Source organism: Oryzias latipes, chromosome 8, assembly GCF_053564925.1.
Source record: "Oryzias latipes strain Hd-rR chromosome 8, Olatipes_Hd-rR_3.1".
Lineage (NCBI taxonomy): Eukaryota > Metazoa > Chordata > Actinopteri > Beloniformes > Adrianichthyidae > Oryzias > Oryzias latipes.
In genome coordinates this window covers 14,247,580-14,269,868 of record NC_136244.1, presented here as the reverse complement: position 1 = coordinate 14,269,868, position 22,289 = coordinate 14,247,580, and the positions used below count along the sequence as shown (strand labels likewise).

The 22,289-nt window shown below is 37.1% G+C and overlaps 2 protein-coding genes and 2 long non-coding RNA genes across 4 annotated transcripts; 1 reads left to right on the top strand and 3 right to left on the bottom strand.

Annotated features, from left to right (window-relative positions):
• Positions 1-3,255: 3,255 nt before the first annotated feature.
• LOC101167541 (myeloid-associated differentiation marker homolog) lies at positions 3,256-5,146 on the bottom strand. The gene has a single exon (XM_004071711.5). It carries the CDS (start codon positions 4,964-4,966, stop codon positions 4,112-4,114), a length of 855 nt encoding a protein of 284 aa, XP_004071759.1. The 5' UTR covers positions 4,967-5,146; the 3' UTR covers positions 3,256-4,111.
• A 294-nt stretch (positions 5,147-5,440) lies between these two features.
• On the bottom strand, positions 5,441-8,561 carry LOC101167793 (myeloid-associated differentiation marker). The gene is made up of 2 exons (XM_004071712.4): positions 8,176-8,561; positions 5,441-7,271 (listed from the first exon to the last, which is right to left on the bottom strand). Exons 1-2 carry the CDS (start codon positions 8,440-8,442, stop codon positions 6,687-6,689), a joined length of 852 nt encoding a protein of 283 aa, XP_004071760.1. The 5' UTR covers positions 8,443-8,561; the 3' UTR covers positions 5,441-6,686.
• Positions 8,562-11,390: 2,829 nt separating this feature from the next.
• LOC101168044 (uncharacterized) lies at positions 11,391-12,509 on the bottom strand. The gene is made up of 2 exons (XR_013657752.1): positions 12,184-12,509; positions 11,391-11,999 (listed from the first exon to the last, which is right to left on the bottom strand). It is a non-coding gene; the product is annotated as an uncharacterized LOC101168044 (long non-coding RNA).
• A 3,717-nt stretch (positions 12,510-16,226) lies between these two features.
• LOC101171746 (uncharacterized) lies at positions 16,227-20,359 on the top strand. The gene is made up of 5 exons (XR_002873693.2): positions 16,227-16,321; positions 17,633-17,729; positions 17,915-17,953; positions 19,777-19,915; positions 20,013-20,359. It is a non-coding gene; the product is annotated as an uncharacterized LOC101171746 (long non-coding RNA).
• Positions 20,360-22,289: the final 1,930 nt, after the last annotated feature.

Sequence of the window (22,289 nt, the reverse complement as noted above, 5' to 3'; positions counted from 1 at the left end):
AGCGCCGCAAAACCGGAGCATATATCTGCAGGAAGACGTCATCCAGCCGTCAAATGTGAAAGTCCCACCCATGATGGTATCAACTCACAGCTCAGACTAGTGTTGGTGTGAAGGTATTGTTTCCCTTTTATAGACCCCCCCTGTAATCATATAACTTTTAGGACACACACTAGTGGAGGCTTTTCCTAAATCAGCCTTGATGATTTCTATGGTTCTATGGTTTGGAAGTGCGCATACAAGCTTTGGTCATTACTTTTATAATGCCCTCATCCAAGTCAATGCTTAATTAACAACAGACTTTTGCGCACAAATATCATAGTGTCACTTTTCACCAGTTTGAAGGAGGATACAAAAAAGAAGACAGTCAGTTAAACAAATCCAATAAAAAGGGTTTTCTTTAGGAGATCACCTCCTCTTTGTGGTGATGATCAGTCAGTTTATCAAACCTTTCCTTCTAAAGCAAAACTATCATATTTCTTTAAAAATCTGAGGTTTAAAAGTTTTGGAAACACAATAATTTTTCATAAATGCTGTTTTTTTAGTGTAAACATTACAACCTGCACTTATATAACAAAATGCAATTAATTACATGTATAGGTTAAATAAAAAAAATCGTATTGTCTTTCTTGTAAAGAAGCTGAATTTTCTGAATATCTTTAAAAAAGATTTATTTGTCATTCTCTTTTTGTCCACAAGTGGGCGCTGTACGCTAAAGGCTAATTTGGCTCTCATGTATTTACTTTCATTTTGCTTGCTAATTAGATTTAATGAATTTCCCAACTATATGATATGATATGAGGAATTACTACGTAATTTTAGACAAAAGTTATTGGGGTGATTTAAATGCTCACAGACAGTTTGATTTGTATGTGAGAAACTTTTGGGCTTTACAGATTTTATATTAAAAATATACTTTTTTGTCTCTTAAACTGTCAGACTGTCCTTTGCACAGATGTGGCACTGTGGCTTAAAGCGGTCCATATTCTGACTATGTGATGTCAGTCTAATACATGACAACAACAAGCTGTCAGGATTCATTTTCTGTGTTCAGGTGCAAAAGAAAAAAAATAGAAAACCAAAAAATGTATAGAAATAAGTTTCTTTGAAGTTTACAATGTAGTAAGAACGTAAAAAAACAAAACAAAGACGTGCAAAAGTGTTTAACATTTAACTCCTCACAGATTCGGCGAGAAAAAAAATGTCTAGAATCATTTAGTTAAGGAACATGGAAATTTAAAATGACCCATCTTTTGTTTTCTTCCTAAAACAGCTAAATACTAAGTAGCTAAATTTGAACACCAGAAAGGTCATACAGATTTTTGCTTGTGGCTCTTGTGCCTGAAGCTGCAGGGGTCGCCATGTTTCCTGGCAGATGCTGCTGCTTGTGACAAGGAAACAGCATTTGGGCAAACACTTGCTCCAGCGTACATCATATAAAAAATATACAGCAAGCTGACAGGAGAAGTTTTTTTCTTCTTCTTAGTGTTTTACGGATAAATAACCTTCCATTCTTTAAAGTTTAAAAAGAACATTTCAGAAACCATAGTATCAAGTAATAATGTTTGTTTTGCTACCTTAAGGCAATTATGATGTTTTTGGGGAAATATCAATCATATTTCTGACAGAAGGTTGTTTCCTTTTGGCCTCCTACAATATTATTTCAGTTAATCATTCCTATTTGTTCACTTTTCTTAAGAAAACATTATCAACATGCAGAATCTACTATTCTGCTCCAATGTTTGCATTGATATCTGTAACTACTAAGGTAAAGAAAAAAAAAATTTCTGCATTTTTAAATTGTGACCAGAAAAAAATCAAGAAGGACGGAATTTTGTGGCAGGTGGGCAGTGAATCTTGGACAATGTTGATTTAGATCTTGTGGAACTATGAATGTTCCACACACTTGTGTTTTTAAAAATAAAACTGGAATACACACTTGTGTCAAAATAAATATCTGTGACACAGTAAAATGTTGTCAAAACCAGCGCAACAAAAGTTGCACAGTTGCATCATTGTCCTCTGGGTGGCTCTAGAGGCTACAGGATGATGCATTTCACAGGATACGTGCCAAGTTCAGAGATTGTTTGTCTGAGGAAAAATATTACTAGAGTTTTAAGTAAATTTGATTGCAAACTTGCAAATATATATGTCAACTAGTTATTTTTATATGAGATTTTGTTGTAAAGGTTTTTCTTTAAAAGAAAATGGTACATCTCCCATTTAATGTCAATTGCAGTTCAAATGAGCACAAATTAGTGAGTCAAAATAATAAAAATAACAAAAACAGATACGATTATAGATTAAAGAACCTACCACAATAAAAAACTCAGATTTCGAAAAAAAAATTAAGTTCTAAAATATAAGCTTTGCTTTATTACACAAAATTTGTACTGACAACACAACAGGAAAAACAATAATAATTAAAACTCTATTTAATAGATTATATTTAAATAACAAAAATAAACATGAAATAAAAAAACTGAAAATAATAACTAAATTCTTTCTGGCTTATTGTCTAGGGACTGTTTAAGAACATTAAGATGTACAACTTTTTGGAAACATTGTCTTTCAAAAATATAGAAGAAAATTGCACTGTTTTTTGAAATTTATTTTTTGGGGATCTATAATTGTAAATAGAAGAGATGAATCCAGAGGAATGCAAAGTGTCTCCTGAGTAATCAAAGTCAGGCCTGTCCTTGTGTCTTCACTCCTTTGCCCTACTGTTTTATGTGGTCTATTTACTTAATGTACCGAAAAGAAAACAAGAGCAACTTTTCTATGCTTCAGTTACTCCATTAGACCTGAGCTCACTCACACTGATTGGTGACGGCTCACACAATGGCTGCAGGACTGCCCGTGAGAACCCAATGACGTCATTTTCTGATTCTGATGCGTAAAAAACGACAAGAAGTAATTGTGATCATACTTTGCGTCTACTAGACCTTGACAAGAAACAAGTGGAGGTCAAAAGGAGGCTGAGAGTTGTAGAAAAAAGGAGAGATTACACCTTTCAGGCAACCAATCTCCACTTGCTGCAGCTGCTTCTTTATTGAGGGATTTGCTTTTTGACTTTTCCCACACATGCTTCCAAAGTCTGTGTCCCCTCATCTCCTCTTTCTCCCTGGGTGTCTGCTTCTCTTCTTTATCAGCTGCTCTCTTTGCCTGAAGTTCTTTATGCCTCGCTTTTGGTTGCATAGTTGTGTACAAGACAGAAGCAGATGCCATATTTAGCTTGAGGCAATCCAAAAACATGAATAAGCCATAAAAATTCTTTATGCTTCTTTTTTATAACAGCAATTTTCTGAAAATCCTTTTTTGAAAATCACAAATTATAGGTGAGCAGATAACATTTGTTTGCAAGACACAAAGAAATAAAATGCTATATTTTTACGAGTTGGACATAGTTTAATTTAACATTTTTATTCATAAACTTGTTCTGTTTCTACAAATAAAAAATTAACCAAAAACTTTCAAGTTATGAACATGAGCTATACTTAACTTGCTCTAAAGGAAAAAGTAGCTTTTTCAAAATAAAAGCGGATCCTCATTTCTGTAAAATACATAATACAAGTGGTAAAACAAATAGCATATAAAGTTCTGCAGAAAGGTGACATGTTGACACAATATTGCATGTTTGCACAAAGCGGTGAGAGCAAAGTAACTTCCCAAAATATTATTGTAAAACTACAGAAGAGAAATTATTCATTCGTTTGATTGAAAATTAGCTAGAAAATGTCAGAAAGGTTCTGTTTTGTTTAAGTTCAGTCACAAAAAAGCTGGCATACTAAAACATCTGTGAGTCTTGTGTATTTACTCATGTTTTTTTGATTATCCAGAGTTCACACAGGTTATGTTTCTCCTTTTATAGCCATCCCTCTGTAAAGTTTGAATCATTAACTGTCTATTGATACGTCACCCTTCATCAGGCGTATATGACGGCGGTGGCATTACATAATACCACTTTGAGTCAACACTTTCATAATATCATAAGAAAAAAATCTTAAAAATAAAATATGACCAATATTTAGAAGTTTCCAGACAGAGCGGGGCAATTGTTCTAAACAGAACTCACTTTCTGGCAGACATGTACATCATTTTAAATAACCGCAGTTCACTCGTTACTGATGCAAAATACGAGACGGATGGCGTACATGGTGTCCAGAGTGTAAACGATGAAGTTAAAGACAGCCATGACTGTGACGACCACCAGTTTATCGTGGTTACGAACCAGCTGGCTGTTATTCTGTCTGATGCTGAAGCTATACAGCGGCCATAGCACCATGGCCGTCATGTACATCACCGTCGCCAGGATGTTATAGACAATCGTTAACTTGTCAAAGGAGAAAGGGATGAAAGAGGTCAGCTGTGCGAGACTCAGGAGGACCAAGATGATGGCAAAGACAAAGCATAGGGAGAACACGGCCACACACCACTGCATTGGTGGGGAGCCTGAGTACTGCGGCGTCTCCATGGACATGAAGATAATGCAGGCGATGAAGGTCTCCAGGATCTTCATTATGCCGGGCAATGTGGAGAGAAAGCCGTTAGTCTGCCCCGTTGAGCGGAGACGAAGACGTGTTAGGACCACCTCTCCGACATACAAGGCCAAGCAAACCCAGGAAACCACGGTTGCTCCAATCTGCCGATTACACGTGCCGCAGGTGAAGAAGGCGGGGTAAATGATGGACGTAGAGAGGCACAGCAGACTTGCCAGGATTGCATGGGCAGCGGTGAAGTCTTCCCAGGCGAAAGGCATCTTGGTGTTGACAGTGGTGAACTCCAGGATGACAATAAGGAGCGTAAAGAAGCAGCAGAAGCACCAGCTGAACATGCACCATGCCCAGTATGAGGAAGCTACGTGTCCTGCTGATGCAACCAGGCTGAAACAAATGCAAGCCAGGATTGTAGCTATCATTCGAATAATCCCCACAGGCTGGGTGACGGATTTTAAATCCACAGAAGCCATGGCTGAAGAACAGCCTCTTTAGCATAAAAGAAAAAAATCAGTTAATCCTGATTGGAGTTCCTTTCCGGTCAACAAGGCCTTGATTTTTTAAGCAAGTCATGAAGAATAAATCCATGTAAGTTGCCAAACAAACAAGTATGTGCTCTGTAAAACAGAAACTCAGGTGTGGTTTGTATTCTGGAAAAATATCCTGGGCTTGTCTGAGGCGTTTATGGCCCTTGTCCTGAATCCTGATTGGACACGGGTCAGCCTTTATCTCGTTCCTGTTCGGAAGCTTCCTGGACTGTGGTCCTCAACACACCCTGACTCAGGGTGAGACAGCCAGTCATGGAGAAAACAGGTTTCACTCTGCATTCATTTTGTTCACAGATTTTAAATAGTACAAATGACCTGGGACACACTTTGCATATTGTATAACTTCATAAAAGTGGCACCAACGCTCAGTGGAACATGAAAAAACAGGATCACAATGACTTATTTACAAATAAAGGAATTTATTTAACCATTTTTTCTTGTTTCACATAGTTCCATCATTCTGACATCACAGATCTTTGCCGTCGACACAAATGGGGTCAATTAAATGAATACTGTGGTAAAACTGAAACAGAACCAATAGCTATCACCGCCACATCTGTTAAATTTTAACTGCAGGATGTCCATTCCCTTATTTGCTGATCATTTGGTCTATAAAGAAGAGCTCAAACAGGACCTGCATTGACGATGGGATTTTTAAATGACATTGCCCTGGAGACGATGGTGCACAAGACACCGAACAACGACAAAGATGTAACCTAAGAGAAAGAACTGTCATCCTTGATTTTTATTTTAGCTGGAGGAACAACCAATACATTAAGCCTTCCCTCTGTTCATATAGAGTGCTGTCATTTTATTAAAAGACCACTGGGAACAATGTTAAAATAGATCCAAACATGGTAAAAGTGGGACTTTAAATCCACTCAGCAGTTTCCAGTGATAAACTGGATTAACTTGTCTTAATAACAGTTTATTGGGTTTATCCAATTTTAAATAACAGCCTGAAATGTTCTCACAGCCTGTTTGCAGCACAATGGTCAACAGATCTGTCATATGCATCCAAAAGTTTAGACTTGTTGACTCCGCCTTGTTTTTAATTACCGATAGTTGACGTTTTTGGGACAATTTTTTAGATTATAAAACTTCACTAATGTGACTTCCACTGGCAACATTCTATAGCCATGATGCGTTAAACAGTTATACTGTTGTTCTTCCTGGAACTTTCTTCACATGTAAGAAATTTGCATTGCAAAATAAAAAAAAACACATATTTGGATTTTGAAGACTGCGTCATCATTTGAGCATTAATTTTTTTTCTGTCCAACCCTCATTGGATTCTGTGTGAGAACGTCTTTCCTGTCTGGTTTTAGAAGAAATTGTTGGTGTTCAATTTCCTGGAACTTTCTGCTTTATTTTTGGTGTTTTTGACACTTTCAGGTCTTTGGTTTGAATGAAGCAGCAGTTTATCAATGAAAAAAAAGGGCATTGGTATATATTGTTGCCATTAAAAACAGAAATGAAGACTTCAGAAATGTTGGACATCAAATATTAAAGTGTCCAAGTCTCTAGTGCAGAACTTGAATAGGTAAATTTGGAAAAATGCTGTATACTTTGAGGACTCTAATCAGTAAAAAAGCAAAAAAAAGAGCTTAAAAAAAAGGAAGTAGGAATTAAAAAAAATATACGTCTATGTTTGAGTGACGAACTGCAATCGAAAAGAGTAAACTGTGTCCACAATGTAGGCAACGAGGTTCAAACATGTCATGAAACTGATAACAACTAACATGTTCCATGGACAGTAGGGTAAATGGGAGCAACTTGAGCCGTAGTTGTTCCTGAAGCTGTACACTGGCCAGATGACCACAGCTGTCATGTACATCAGAACTGCCAGCACATTACAGACGATCAGCACTTTATTAAAAGGTGCTGGAAAGCGGGTCAGCAGTTTGCCGATAGTTGCGATGATGACGATAATGGCAAAGATAAAGCAGATGGAGTAAACGGCCACACACCACTGCAGTCCTGGAAAATATGAGTAGGGACTGTAGTCCAAGCAGATGAAGATGATGCATGCGGCGAAGGCCTCAATGACTTTTAGAAGACCTGGAATTGTGGAGAGAAATCCACTGATCTCTTCCGATTTGAACCGAATCAATCCAACTTCAACGGCATACAGGATGAAAGCCAGAAAGGAGGTCGCACTGGCGCCGATGAATCTGTCCAAACCAGAATCAGCGAAGAACACGGAGAAGATAATGGATGCTGTGAAAACCTGTATCAAAAAATGCCAAAATGGTTTAATGTACAGTGAGATTGATATTTGCAAATAGAATTCACAAAGAAAAATCCACAGTTTAGATATATTTGCGCACAGATTAAAGGCTTTTTCAGAGTACGGACTCAGTTTTGCTGAATTTTTAAGCCAAATGTCATCTGTTTACTTGCTAAACTAAACCAAATGAGAAGTACAGAATTTCAGTCTTTCGTTAGACTGTAAAAGGGAAACTTTCTAGCTACGTACAGACTGTGCAATTAAGGTATGTTCAAGAACGCACTAAACGCGTGTTCTTGAACGCACGTTTAGCCTGTAGTGTTCACATTAGACAAGCAGGGAGGGACGTCTTCTTTTTATGCCATTTACTAGAGCATGTTCGCCGCCTACAGTTGGAAGAGGCTTGATGGAAAAATGTGAAATGGTGCAAATATTGTGAATCTTGATCCGGGGTTTTTTTCTCTCATACACGAAAGATTTGGTGTCACATATTTCTGGCCGGGCACAAACCGCAGTTATTAATTTCCCCTCCATGATCAATTTTCAAACAGTAAGTACTTTTGTGAATTAAATGGAATGTCATCCATTCAAAACCACCAAATCCAAGTTTCAATCTGCTTCAACCTCCAACGTGTGTTCAATGGCCACGCGTTTTGTACGTAGAACTCAAAAATGGTTGTAAAAACCTGTGTAGCTACGCATTAATACAAGAACGCAGAAGCCTTTATGTTTATGGATGTTTGGAGGTCGGTGTGAATGTACCTTCAGGCTAATTTTCAATCACTACAATGTTCAATTTGAACATCACTGCATAATCTAAAACCGCCAGTGTTGTAATAAACATTGATGGTTTAGTCCACAGAAAAAAGAAATGGAATCTAAAAAGAACAAAACTGAAACCCACCATCAGAGTAGCCAACATGGAAAAGGCTGCCGTGAAGTCACTCCAGGAAATGGGTATCTTTGTGTTGAGGCCAAAGAGTTCCAGGATGAGTATGAGGAATGTGAAGGTGAAACAGAAGCACCAGCTGAACATGCACCAGACCCAGAAGGACGCAGTGGTGGTCCCCACTGAGGCTACCAAGCTAAAGGTGATGCAAGTCACGATGACCTCAAGGATCCGCACGATGCCAATAGGCACAGTCAGGGTCTTCAGGTCTAATTTAACCATGATGAAAGTGTTCTCCTCTGATCCTGCCTCTGTAGCTGCTCTGTGTAGCAAAGACTGCCTGACTGTGACAGACACTGAAACAAATTGTACCTTTGGGCCGCGCCCTCCCTAATCCTTATCATGCCTTCTCCCATAAATTTCAGAGATGCACATATGAAGGGAAGTCATAATCATACCTGTGCTCATCGATTACCTCATAAACTCAGCTTGGTCTGAAACTAAATCCTGAAATGCAAACGCTCTCCTTTCTAGTCAACAGTAACAGATAATTGTCACAGTTAAATACAGTGTTTAGGCACACATTTGTGAAAAGAAAAGGTGAACCTTTGCTCTCAACAGATAAAAGAGAGGTAAGTCAGCGGGAGGGAAAAGATGATAACTTCAAGGGAAAATAGATTTTTTAAACTACTTTTTCTCTTCAGTCCAATCAAATACAATCTTAAAAAATTCCAACTTGACAATATGCTATCAAACCCTAGTGATGAAGAATGTTAGAACTGCATCCATGTGCACCATGTTTTGCCTATATTGGTTGGAGTTTTGATCATCCAGCTGCCAAAACCAGAATTCACGAGGAGTTCAAAAACTGAAGGTAATAAAAGGTGTTGAGTCACGTTCTTTGTTCAGCAGCTCCTAGAACCAAATCCAGCTCTCTGGTAAAAGGCTGTGGGACTCTTTTTTTGTAAACTCATCACAATTTACAGCTTTGTTGTTCAAAAATCTATTTACTCAGCTAATACATTGTCCTAATTTAGACCTAGTATTAGTGATTTTAAATGATAAAAACATAAAATTGGAGACCACATTTTTCTATGTACCACTAAAATTACACCACTTGTGAGATTTCCTGGAAAGAAACAAAAATCTACATGCAGAAAACATGTTACTTTGTCAAAACTGACCGAAAGGGTGCAAAAGTTACTACATCTCATGTTTTTTGTGTAATTGTGTTCTTTCTGGACCAAGAAAACACAAAAAAGTTGTTTTAAAAAAGCCTTGGACGGAGAGCTTAAAGTCTTAAAACACATGGACAACCCATGGTGGGTCTGAAAGCCGAGCAGCTCCACACACCTTTTTTCCAATCAGACAGTGATAAGCTGGTGTAGATAAAAGCGATTCTTTGATCAACCACATCTTAACAAACATAGAAGGTTTCTGGACGTTTTTAAACTTTAGACTCATCATCATCGTCAATTGATAAAACACATTCTGCAGTAAGAAAGGTTTCGATATGAAGCCTCTATTTTCCCTAAACTTTGTATTCGGCAGCTGTTTTAATCATATTATTTATACTTCTTAAAAAACTTTACATATTATATATACTTTTTACTTTTGACACAGGTTAAATGTGTGAGCCCTTTCTCAATACAGCATACAGTTGTATAGATTTAAAGTAAAAATGTCTTTTCTGGAAATGACAACTTCACGTTTTTCTTTTTAACTGCTAGACATTATACTTAAAATGGGTGGAATTTTCTATAATTTGCTTTGTTTTATCATCCAGGATGGAGTTTGACTAAAGGCACTAACGATATTTACTTTGACAAAGCACACCCAGAGTCAGAGTTACTCGTACAATAAAAAAAGGAGATGTTTGCTCAAAGTTCATTTGACCATAGACAACATGAAAAATGTATGTCATAAAATGCCTTTAAAAAAACTGCATTTAAACAGACGTTAAAAACAAATTAAATATTACATCAAAAGTTTTAAAATGAAATTTCCAAGGCTAATATAATAATAATAATAATAATAATAATAATAATAATAATAATGATAATAATAACAACAATAATAATAACAACAATAATAATAACAACAACAATAATAAATATACCTTATCTTTTAACTAGATTTTTCCTAATATCAAAACTTTAATGATTCTCAAAGATCAAAAAGTTGAGTGTGTAAAATCCAAAGGACAATGTGTTGTTTCTTGTTCTCTAGCGCCCTCTTCTGGTTGGCTTGTTTGAACACATTCCTCAAGTGCAGAACCCTTGAACCCCCACCCCCCCATTCCCAAATCCTTCATATTTTATCTTCCATGATCTGTCTGGAATGCAACAATTGTAATATTTTCTGAAAATTATCCCGTAGTTTTGTAATTTTTTTTACAACAAATCCAACATAACAGGTAGAAAAATTCATTAAAGAATATGTGTAATAATTTAAAACTGCTATTTTTTTGTTCACGGAAATGCCTCTTTTGATTCTTATTTCAAATGTAATTAATGGCGGGTGAATGCAGTTTGGGTTGTAACTTTACATTTTTAAATATATTATATATGTATTAAAAAAAAAAAAAATATATATATATATATATATATATATATATATATATATAATATTTTTTGGTTGTAATTTTAGTTTTAATTATAGCTTCTTAAGTTTCTTCTTAAAGTTAATTATTTTTTTAATCAAACTTAAAGGGAATATTTAAATCATATATTCAAACTCGAAGTTATCAAAAGTCTCTGGAAAAGTTTTTGGTTCTATGTTGATCATAAAAATGCATAAGTCTTTATGTACTTGGAACAAAAACAGTCTGTTTTAGAGAGTTGTTTGCTCCTTTTGCGTAAACACAAGCGTGGTTTTCGGTCTTCCAAAGTCAGTAGAACCAGTCGTTAAGTCAGAGTTGAGCGTCTTTATTTGAAAATGTGTATGTGTGGAGAGCATGTTATAAAATATAGAAAATAAAGGCATCTTCAAGACAGTGGTTTTGGTCTTAACAAATTTAGACTCAACAAAGTTGATTTTTTTCATTGATTTTCTCCCCAAGTGCAAGTACAGCCATGTGGCCATGAAAAAAGATAATCATTCACAATATTGTTAGTTAATTTTTGTCACTATTCTCTGCTTGTTGTACACTGTTAAAACATTTTTAAAACAATTTAAGGAGGGAACCAAATTCACCCCAGAGCAATGATTTTCACAATCAAGCAAATCACAAATGTCCTCATTTATTGGCATATTTAAGATTGACTGAAGAAATGTTGTCGCAAAGAATAAACTAAGTCCACAACATAGGCGACAAAATTGAAACACGTCATGAAAGTTATGACAATAATCAATTTCCGCGGACAGAAAGCTACAGTGGGGCAGTCTGAGCTGCTAATGTTTCTGAAGCTGTACACCGGCCAGATGATCACAGCTGTCATGTACATCACAACAGCCAGAACATTGCAAACCAGCATTACTTTATCAATGGGTACAGGGAGCCAAGACTGCAGTCTGCCAATGGTTGTAATGATGAAAAACATGGCAAAAATAAAGCAGATGGAGTAAACGGCCACACACCATTGCAGTCCTGGATAAAAAGGGTAGGGACTGAAGTCCAGACAGATGAAGATGACGCAGGCGACGAAGGCTTCTATGATTTTTAGAAGTCCTGGAATTGAGGATAGAAATCCACTGATCTCGTCCGATTGTTTCCATATATAAGTAATCTCATTGCAATGCAAGCCGAAAGAGAAAAATGAAATAGCAGTGGCGGCGATGAATTTGGCATAGCCAAACTTAGCGAAGAACACAGACATGATAACAGACGTTGCAAATACCTGCATGAAAAAGAAAAAAAATTTAGCATTAGATATTGATTATAATACAGAAGAAGGAATGGCTCAGAAAGCAACAAAGTCCTCAGAAAAACCTCTTCAAGAAAAAAAAACATTTTGTTGTTGGTACAATTGTTTGAAACATTCACATTTTAGGAGCCTACTATATAAAAAAAGAAAGACATACCATTAGGGTAGCCACAATGGAGAAGGCAGCGGTGAAATCATTCCAGGAAATGGGTAGCCGCTGGTTGAGACTAAAGAGTTCCAGAATGAGTATCAGTAAAGTGGTGCAGAAGCTGAAGCTCCAGGTAAACAAGCACCAAGTCCAAAAGGAAAAGTTATAGACACCCACTGATGCCATCAAACTAAAACAGATACAGTTGGAGATGATCCCCAGTATCCGTGTGATGCCCAGGCGGGTCATCAGTGTATTGAGGTCCGGTGTAACCATCCTGAACGGTTCTATTCAACTCTTGGAAGAAAAGTCACCTCAGCACTCACTTTACTCTGTAGCGGCTTATTTATACTTCTCTCTACTACTGATGAGTGTAATAAAAAGTGTGTCAGACGCTTATCTGATTGCACCATCTCTGGCTGCTGCATACTCATTAACGTATACTATTTTACATGTTTTTCTTAAATGATCTGTAAGGTAGTAATGATGCGCCTGCAGAAATGTAGGACAGAGTCTAAGACCTCCTATCCATTATGTTTAGTTAACAACAGATAAAGCCTTTGAAGAGATCTGCAAAAAAATTATAGAAGTTCTTTCTGAACTCAAACATACTGACTTAGAAACTAAATTCAAATGTCACCTTCAAATAACACTAACAGAAAAATCCATGTGAGAAATCTGGGTATCTGGGTAACCTAATCCTAAATCCAACATGTGATAATAGGATTTTTTTTTTATACTTGTCCTGTTCAACAGCTGAGCAAACAGAAAAGAGCTGAAGGCCTCTTGGTTTGGACATTTTTACTGTTAAAACAGGGGGTGATGAATCTTCTGACTCACAAGGTGTTTATTTGTATAAAGCCCTGTTGTAATTTAGGCTAAACTTTATTTATATTTATATTGATTGTATTCTGGCGAGGGCCAGAACCCACACCTCAGGAACACTGTTTCAGGAACTGGTGGTGGAGGACCCAAAATGCAGGTGACCAGGTTTGCTGATAGGAAATAAAACATTTAATAAACAAACTGAAACATTTCAAAACTATGGGGAGAAACAAACCGGTGACACAACAGAGCAGATGACCTGACAAGGATAAACAGAAACCAAGACACTTAAATAGGCTGAGGGTAATTAACTGAACTGAATACAGCTGTTCATCATGAACCTGAAACTGGAGTGACTGACAAAAAGAAAACCAAAAAGATGAACAAGAACAACAAAACCACAGAATCTTTACACACTGACACCCCCAGGCTGAGATGTGATGTGATCCCCGACTCATGGTGTTGCCAGAGAAGTCTGGGATCTCTCTCCCTGCGTGGAGAGAGGGCCGCCATGTTCACGAAGCCAGCACCCAAGGGGCACGGTGGGGGCGGTTGCCCTCAGCAACCGTCATTGCTAAGGGCCTGATTAGGGGACAGAAGATCAGAGGTCCTGCCTTATTGTTTAACGCATGTGTTCACCATAAATAGTGTCCACCCCACACAAAGAAAGAGGGACCAAGAAAGAGCCGGTCCCAGGGGGAAGCCCAGGCCCCTGCCCCCCAAGCGGCACCCCTGGGAGAGCTCTGGTAGGACACCAACGGGACCGAAGCAGCCCCACCAATTAGGGCAGCCACTGATTGCCTCAGTGGACACCCCAACCTGCCAAACCTCCTAGGTCTCTTCCACAGAAAGCCCAACTCTTTCCCTGCAGCCACTACAGGTGGTGCAGTTTAAGGAACAACTTAAAAAAATGGTTCTTCTATATTCTTAATTTTCCTATTTAATTTAGGCCAATATTGTTTCATTAATGACAAATTATATCTTTTTACTATGGCTTTATATAACATGTTAAAGGTAATGAAGTACTATGGATTGCATTGTCCTCAATGTAATCTGTTGGTACATTTCTTAAGACTATGTTCAGCTGTTTGCGTAAGATGATAGATGGCTCAGTTGGCTGTGTGCAGCACTGGCGCATGGAAAAACAGGGTTTGTTTCCCAGGGGATGTTTCCAGTGTTGGTCTTAGGCCAGACACTTTGCGTTACTGCCCAACAGTGGGCACAAGATGGCCCAAGTCTGGATCTCCCTGTGCCAGTCCCCAGCCTGGATGAAATACAGGGTTGTGTCAGGAAGGGCATTCGATGATAAAATCTCTGCCAAACCACCTTTGTATATCAGGTGAGTTCATATGCTGAAAGGTGAACATGTTTAGCTGTCTGTGTCCATGTGACAGTCCCGTGACCCATAACTACCTTTGTAATTCCTTACTCTCACCAGTCTGCAGTGTGTCAAAGTCCTAGAGTCATTTAAAGAGGGAAAGTTTAAACACATTTTATGAGGAATTTTCTAAAAGTCCTTATCTGTGTTACACTGCATGTGCGTGTGAGTATAGGGGGAAGGTGTAAAACTTGTGTTTTTTTTTCCAAAATGGAACTCAAGAGACATGGTTAACTGGCTCATCCTGGCTGTATTTACGACAGGTTTTGCCTTGGGACCATGTGATGGGCCCCAGGCAGACTGCTCTGTAGCTGGCCTGGGGGGCCCCCAGTGGCCCCGGTCTGGGTGGCTGACGTCGGGCCACCAAGGAAGCAGTATCCTTTAAACTGCTTCTCTAGAGAGAAGACCTCTGCACCACAGAGGTAGAGCGGTCAACCTCTGATTGTAAGATTGCAGGCTCGGTCCCCACCTTTCCCATCTGTGTGTTGAACTGTCCTCAGGCAAGACACTGAACCCAACATTGCACCTGGTTGTTATAGGTTGGCGCCAGTGTTCAGCATCAGAGCCTCCATCGTATTCGCCATTTACCATTCTCCATTTTGGCGTCTGGGGGGCCCTGGCTGCCACGCCTTGCTTCGGGGGTGACCGGGCGCTGTCTCACTATATCACCTCACTGTCCACATTGGAAAACAGGCACTCACAGTTGCCCCCTCACCTTTGCACAGATTGTTTGTGTGCAGGAATGATACATGTGCTTGACGTGTTTATTTTAATGGATGTCATTTCGATTGAAGGAGTTAAATTGTTCTTTTAAGACTTTTAGGCGATGAGATTATCATATTGCCTCTCTGGATTGAATTGCGCCCTCAAGGGTGGTTAGTTTACGGTCCTTTTCCTTTTTTGTAATTGTGTAATTGTAGTTCTTGTTTTATCTATGAATTTTTAAGAGAGTAGCCGTCCAATCGTCAACGGCAAGAAAACAAACCCATAAGAAACCATATTCTTCTGATGTATGTGTAAATTTGATATTAAAGGCAATATTTGTGCAAACGGAGGTTGCTCACTAAAAGACAGTGGAGCAACAAGAAAAAACAATGTTTTTTGTCTTCACAGCTTTGTCAGCTAGAGTGGATCTAATTAAAACACAGTTTTTTGTTGCCCACGGACTGACTTGTGTCACTTCCCCTCATGAGTATTTTTTTTTTTTTTTTTTTTTTTTTTTTTTAAATTTTTTATTGAACAATTGCAACATACAAAACAAGAAAATACAACAATTATACACATATAATGTACAATAGAATTCTGAATACAGAACACACATGTTGCATTCTTTAAAAAATACTAATTATTAATAATAAACACAAAAGGGAATAAGAAATAAAAAGAAACAAAAAAATAAAGAGAAAAGAGAAAATGCGAGAGTAAATCTATGTCAGCAGTCCAAAAGATTTACAGATGCTAATTGTTTTTTGAGCTTTTGTATTTTTTGAAGCAGAAATTAAGTTTAAATAACGCTGCAGTTCCAGTTTGAACACAAAGAAATCCGGTTTTTTATTGGAAAATTTTCTTTTGTGTATATGAAATTTAGCGATAAATAATACCATGTTTACACAAAAGAAAGCATCACGGTCTTTGACATCAAAGCTATGAAAACCAAAAAGTATGTTTTTATAATAAAGTTGTATGTCAGCAAAAATAGAATCGGTGATAAATTTGTGAATGTTTTTCCAAAATCTGTATGTAAATTCACAAGACCAGAATAAGTGAGAGCAGGTTTCAGATCCCCTCATGAGTATGTGGGAGGAGAAAGAAAAGAGATAGTAAAGTTTGTGCCTGACTGATATCCATTAGTGTCTTTCATTTAGTGTTCCTAAAACTCTTTCCTGTTTTGGATTTGTGATTCTTCAGCTCTTAAGAAAAGAAAAACATTTTTTTTAACAAAAGGTAAGTATATCTTATACATTTGCTAAATAATGTGTTTATATAAGCTTGTGTGCTTGGGTGGACTTAAAGTAGTGACAGAAGATGTTTACCTCTTGTACAAGTGGCTTTCTCAATTGAGAATGTTTGACTTGAATGTGGTGAATTAGGTTTTTATGATGTAGCTGCAATAATATGGATGCAACACAGTCTGGTGAAAGAGATTAATTTATGAGTGCCGGCTTTGCTTCTTGTTTTTGCAACTGATTCATATTAGATTTGCAGAAACAGGCTCTGTCATGCTTGTACGGGTTAAGTTAAACGTCTTAAAATGTAATCACAGTGTCATTAAAGATGTTCACTCATTCTACATGACAAAATCAGAAAAATCAGACTCCACCTCTAAATAAATAATATGCACTATACATCCAATTACTGTGAACAAACTTTATGCGTTTATACTAATGTGAGTTTCTTATTATTATAAACCAACAACTCTTCCAGAAATCTATGATTATTTGAATAAAAATGTGTTTTTTTCTAAACTACAGGACTTTGTTCTGTTAAAATGTATCATCAGCTAACAAAGCAGGAACAGTCAGACATTCATTTAAAGTTCTACTTGATTGTAAAATATACTATTTACATTGTTTATATAGATATTAATGATTCATTTTAATGGACCGGGATAAAAACAGAAAAGAAATTGATAATAATTTGAAGTTTATTTAAAAAAACTACTAAAGTTTTAGTTGTAGTTGACCTTCCCTTAAAGTGTCTAATGTCTACGTTTATTTGAACAACAGAAAAAAAAATCAAGTTTATTTCGATACCACACTTTCAGTCTTGAAAAGCTGGTAAGTTACACCAATTTGAATTTTTAAGCAGTCTATTGTGATAAATGGCCGACATATTTTTCCTTCGGGAAAAAGCACTGAAACACTAGGTTAACTTGATTATTATTAAAATAGTGGTTGAACCTGCACTGAGTCACACCATTTCCCGTGCTTAACACTGGTTTTGGAGAACAAGTGCAGCCTTTTTAACACCTCACTGTCTGCCATTAAATCTCTCAGGAAGTAAAAGTCTCACTCCTTCATATCATAGTTCATTTCCTTTAAACAATGTTGCTAGATAACAATGAGTCTGTTCTTATATGCACGTATTTACATGCGACCTAGAACAAAAACTGATGGAAATTCATGTTGTCCACACACGCAGCCAAAATGCCTGCCTGCACATATTTTAACCATAGACTCAATGATTTTAACCCCAACCCTGTATCACTGACTTAAAACCAATTTATTACATCTATAGTGCCTTTTCTGTATTCAGCCAGGAAATTTGAAGATGTACAACCAAAACCCTCCGCCCTACTCTGACGCAGATCCTGGGATGATTGCACCATTTTACCCCCCAGGATTCCAGAACGGTGTGTAGGCTCTTTCTTCTGCTCCTTCTCCTGTCACAAATCTCTTTCTGTTCTGTAAAAAAGGAAAATAGTTGTTTTAGAAACAAAGTTTTTGGATGTGCCAAATGCTTTTTCTCCTTGCATTTTTCCAAAAACTTTATAAGAGATTGTTGAAAATGATTCTTGTGATTTTTTTCTGCCGTCAGCTGTTGTTACTGGACCCCCGGCTGTTGTCATATCAACAGGTGAGGAAATTCCCTCGTAATTGCTTCATGATAATTTACCATGAAAATGCACACATTAGACAGGGAAAACACCAAATGCGACACACCTTTAAACACTTGCTTGTCTGCAGCAGTGGGTTTGGTTCCATCCCAGAGGGTAGAAATCTTTGGATTCTTAACAAACTGCTTAAAGGAATGCAGTTGGATTGTTGGTTCTGTGTTTTTACAAAAGATCATTGTCTGCTATTATCTGATTTTGCATTTTTATGCATGCTGGGCTCATATGGTTTACCATTGCGTACATTTTTTTATTGAAAAACATGACCACACACAAGAACCATAGGGATTTCGCTTAATTTTACTAAAATACCTATTATGTGCATTCAAAGCTCAAAGTTGGTAAATTAAAAAAATAAAGTGTAAAATTATGATTGTTTATTAATAACGTGGCACCCTGTTCAAAAGGTGTGCTACTGCAAGCTAAGCACATAATGATAGTTTATATTAGGGGTGGGCATATTGATCTGTGTATCGATAGTATCGATACCAAGGTAATGATAAAAGCGTAATGAGATTGATTTATTTAACCTTTGTGCTATCATAGGCACTTTGACATTGGGAGTGGGGTAATCTAGACCCCACTAGACAGTGCCCTGAACCTTTTGTCTTCAATGATTTGTGATCCTCGTGGATTACATGAAACCTTTGTTATGGTATGAATAACACGTCAATGGTCATCTTGACCCCATAGGATAGCACAAGTGTTAAAATGTACAGGAAAGTGCGCGAATTTATTCACAGAGTTGTGTGATAGTCTGCAGTGTTGCCAGATTGGACAAAAAGTCACCCAATTTGAGCAAACCCCCACCCGTTTTGAGTGGAAACTGCCCAATCTGGCAACACTGTGTCTGCATAAACAGCGCACCTTCACTTCACTACAGCTCAGTCCTTGCTCCTCCCCTCTATGCTTCATCGGAGAGCAGAAAAAGTTATTAAAGATCAACGTATCTGCAGCAATGGCAGGATTTGTTTTTGTGTTTTTTTATTTATTTAAACCACCAAAGGTTTGTGAGCAGTTGTGTCTGCAGCTCACCGCTCCCCCAGGGGAGGGGTCAAATGCGGAGGACAAATCTCACACACCTATGTGCATGACTACAACAGGGTTTTACAGCCAGTTGACAAACCACTTTAAAGTCGTCAATTTACAAGAAAACAGTCGTAAATTTACAACTTTAAAAATATCACAATATTACTTTTTTTTTGGGTGCTCCTAAAACTTCATCATACATGACAACTAATGGAACCTTACTTAACTTTATTAGTGTTGCTTTTGTTTACTTTTTTTTGTTACTCGGGACTTTGTTATTTTAATACTGTCTTTATTTTTAAAATGTATGTTTGTTGTGCTGTTTTTAAAATTTCTTTTACATTGTAGCTTTTTGTCAGACATTTGCATCAGTTACTGTTTTATTCTTCTTACTGTTATTGTATCATGTCAGCGATAATACATACATGTTCAATATTTGATTTATGTTCAATTCAGATTGTTGTAATTAATTAACAATTGTATTTGCTGTAAGTCTCTGTCCTGTGTTTTATTATACACTTGGTTACCAAAATATTGCGTATTTCTAAAATTAATCTATGATCCCAACATTTTAAGGAAAACATCTGTTTCGATATCGGCGATACCATCCCTGTAATTACTTGGTATCAGATCGATACCCAAATACCCACTATCACACTATCGCCTACCACTAATTTATATAAGTCTTAAAATTAAACTCTTTAACAGTATTGAAATACATTTTTTAATGCTTTGCTGCTGATTTTTCCTTTTATAGTGACACAAGTGACAGCTCCTCTAAGAGATACTCCTGGAGTAACTTTTTGTGTCTACTGCCAGAAGAACGTACTTACCAGGACATCATTTGAGATAGGAGCCATGGCTTGGGTATTTTGTGGCGGTATCACTCTGCTTGGGTAATATGTTTTAAAAGGAAACTCAGCAATTAAGCGTCTGAATAAAATATGTGCTAAATCAATTGTGTTAAAAAAACATGTTTTCTCCCATGTACAGGTGCTGGCCTTGCATGCTCCTCCCGTTTTGCCTCGATTCCTGCAAAGACGTGAAGCATTACTGTCCTTCCTGTAACAACTTGCTTCACTTTTACAGAAAAATGTAAAGCAGATTCTGCTTTTCTTTGTAAAAAAGAAATGTATTAAAAAACTCTATTTTGTTCATTTGTGTCCAATTGAATTTAAACTATAGTGAAATATATCACAAATATTTTTATTTTGTTACATTTCAGAGTCAGTTTACGGCACCTTCTTAAGTTAAAGGTTTTGTCATGTTTGACCTATGTCACATTCAGGATCAGATTTTTAACTCATTATGATGTTTAATAAAATATTTGTAAAAAGTTCACCACCAGATTCCGATGTTATTCTCCTTTGCATCACTTTTATAGCACAGTTGATTAATTCAGAACTAAAACCCAAAATAAAGTCCATACAAAAGACATCAGTGTTCAGTGATGTAAATTTATTTTAAAAATCTGATAATTTTTGGACATCTACGATGAGGCATTAGGCTAAATGTATACAATATTGTTCATATTTGCCATTTCTGAGAGAAAAATAGATATTTAATATCTTCTGAATATTATTAACCCTTGTGCTATCTTAGATGACCCCACCCTTACATTGACGTGTTCTCCCTACCATGACAAAGGTGGATAAAGGTGGAAAGATTTCATGTAATCCATGGAAACCAGTGAAGATCACAAATCATTGAAGAAAAAAGGTTCAGCGCACTGTCTAGTGGGTCTAGATGACCCAACTCCCAAAGGTAAAGTGCCTAGGATAGCACAAGGGTTACGCTAATGCCTTCAATCATGAATCATGAAAGCCATAAACGCTCCTACTACAAAATGGGATAATAAACTTTCAGGGCCAACATTATTTATCACACACTGCATATTATCAAGAATCGCTATTTAGCTCAGATCCACATCTACACAGAAGCATCAGAAACAGGTGTGTGAAATGAATCCTTATCCAACATGCTCTATATTATTTATGAGAGGGCAAAGATCCTGTGGGACTTCCAGATCCAGACTGATAGGATGGTAATGGCGAACCAACCAGACATTGTAGTGGATAAAGAACAGAGGAAAGCCGTTGTGGTGGATGTGGGAGTGCCAAGCGAAGGAAACATCAGGAAGCAGGAACATGAGAAACTGGAGAAATACCAGGGACTCAGAGAAGAACTGGAGAAAGCCTGGAAAGTGAAGGTGACAGTGGTGCCTGTGGTAATTGGAGCACTCGGGGCAGTAACCCCCAAGCTGGAGGAGTGGCTCCAACAGATACCTGAAAAGACCTCAGACCTCTCAGTCCAGAAAAGTGCAGTGCTAGGAACAGCTAAGATACTGCGCAGGACCCTCAAGCTCCCAGGCCTCTGGTAGAGGACCCGAGCTTGGAGGAGAAAGAACCCACAGAGGGTGAGAGGGGCGTTTATATATATATATAAATTAAACTGAACAGAATGTAACTTAATATACATGTAAATGTAATGACATGACAACACTAACTTGCAAAATCAAAAAAGCTTACACTGTTGCTTTCAGTGGATAACTTAACCTCCACTTTTTTTAAACATATGAGGAAGTTGTGAATCTACTATATTTATTGTTTTGCTTATTGCAGAAATACTCGAATGCCGTGTCTGTTTCCAGATTTAGGACCAACAAAAGCATAAAGAAATAAAGTAACAACATTTTTTTACAGCTCTTTTTAAAAGATGTCACATGCCTGTGATGTTTGCCATAAAAGCCCTTATGAGAGTAAAAAAAAAAGAAAATATTTTGCATTCTTGGAAAAATCTAGAGCTTACAGGACAAATACATGCATGCAAAAAAAATCCACATAAAATTATAATAACTGGTAAACAATAAAAAGGCCGGATGAACACAATGCTTTGGTTTGACCATTAACAAAGCCTAGTGTAAGGTCATTGTGACCTTTTCATTGGATATAAAACATCAAGCAAATTAAATTCTTTCAAATCTCAAACTTTGATACAGCTTCATAAACCCAAACACCCTTCTGGCTGGATGCCTCTTCTTTTGTGTTGGACATGTTTAGATTTTCAGAGAAGCAGTATATTTCTATATAATATTAAAAGAAGGATAGATACATTTATGAAGAGTATATATATATATATATATATATATATATATATATATATATATATATATTGTATTCAACATTTGTTGAATTTTTGTATTTTTGTTTAACATTATTTTTACTAATCATTCATTTATAGAGCATGGCACATCGGTTTTGTCTGTAACAG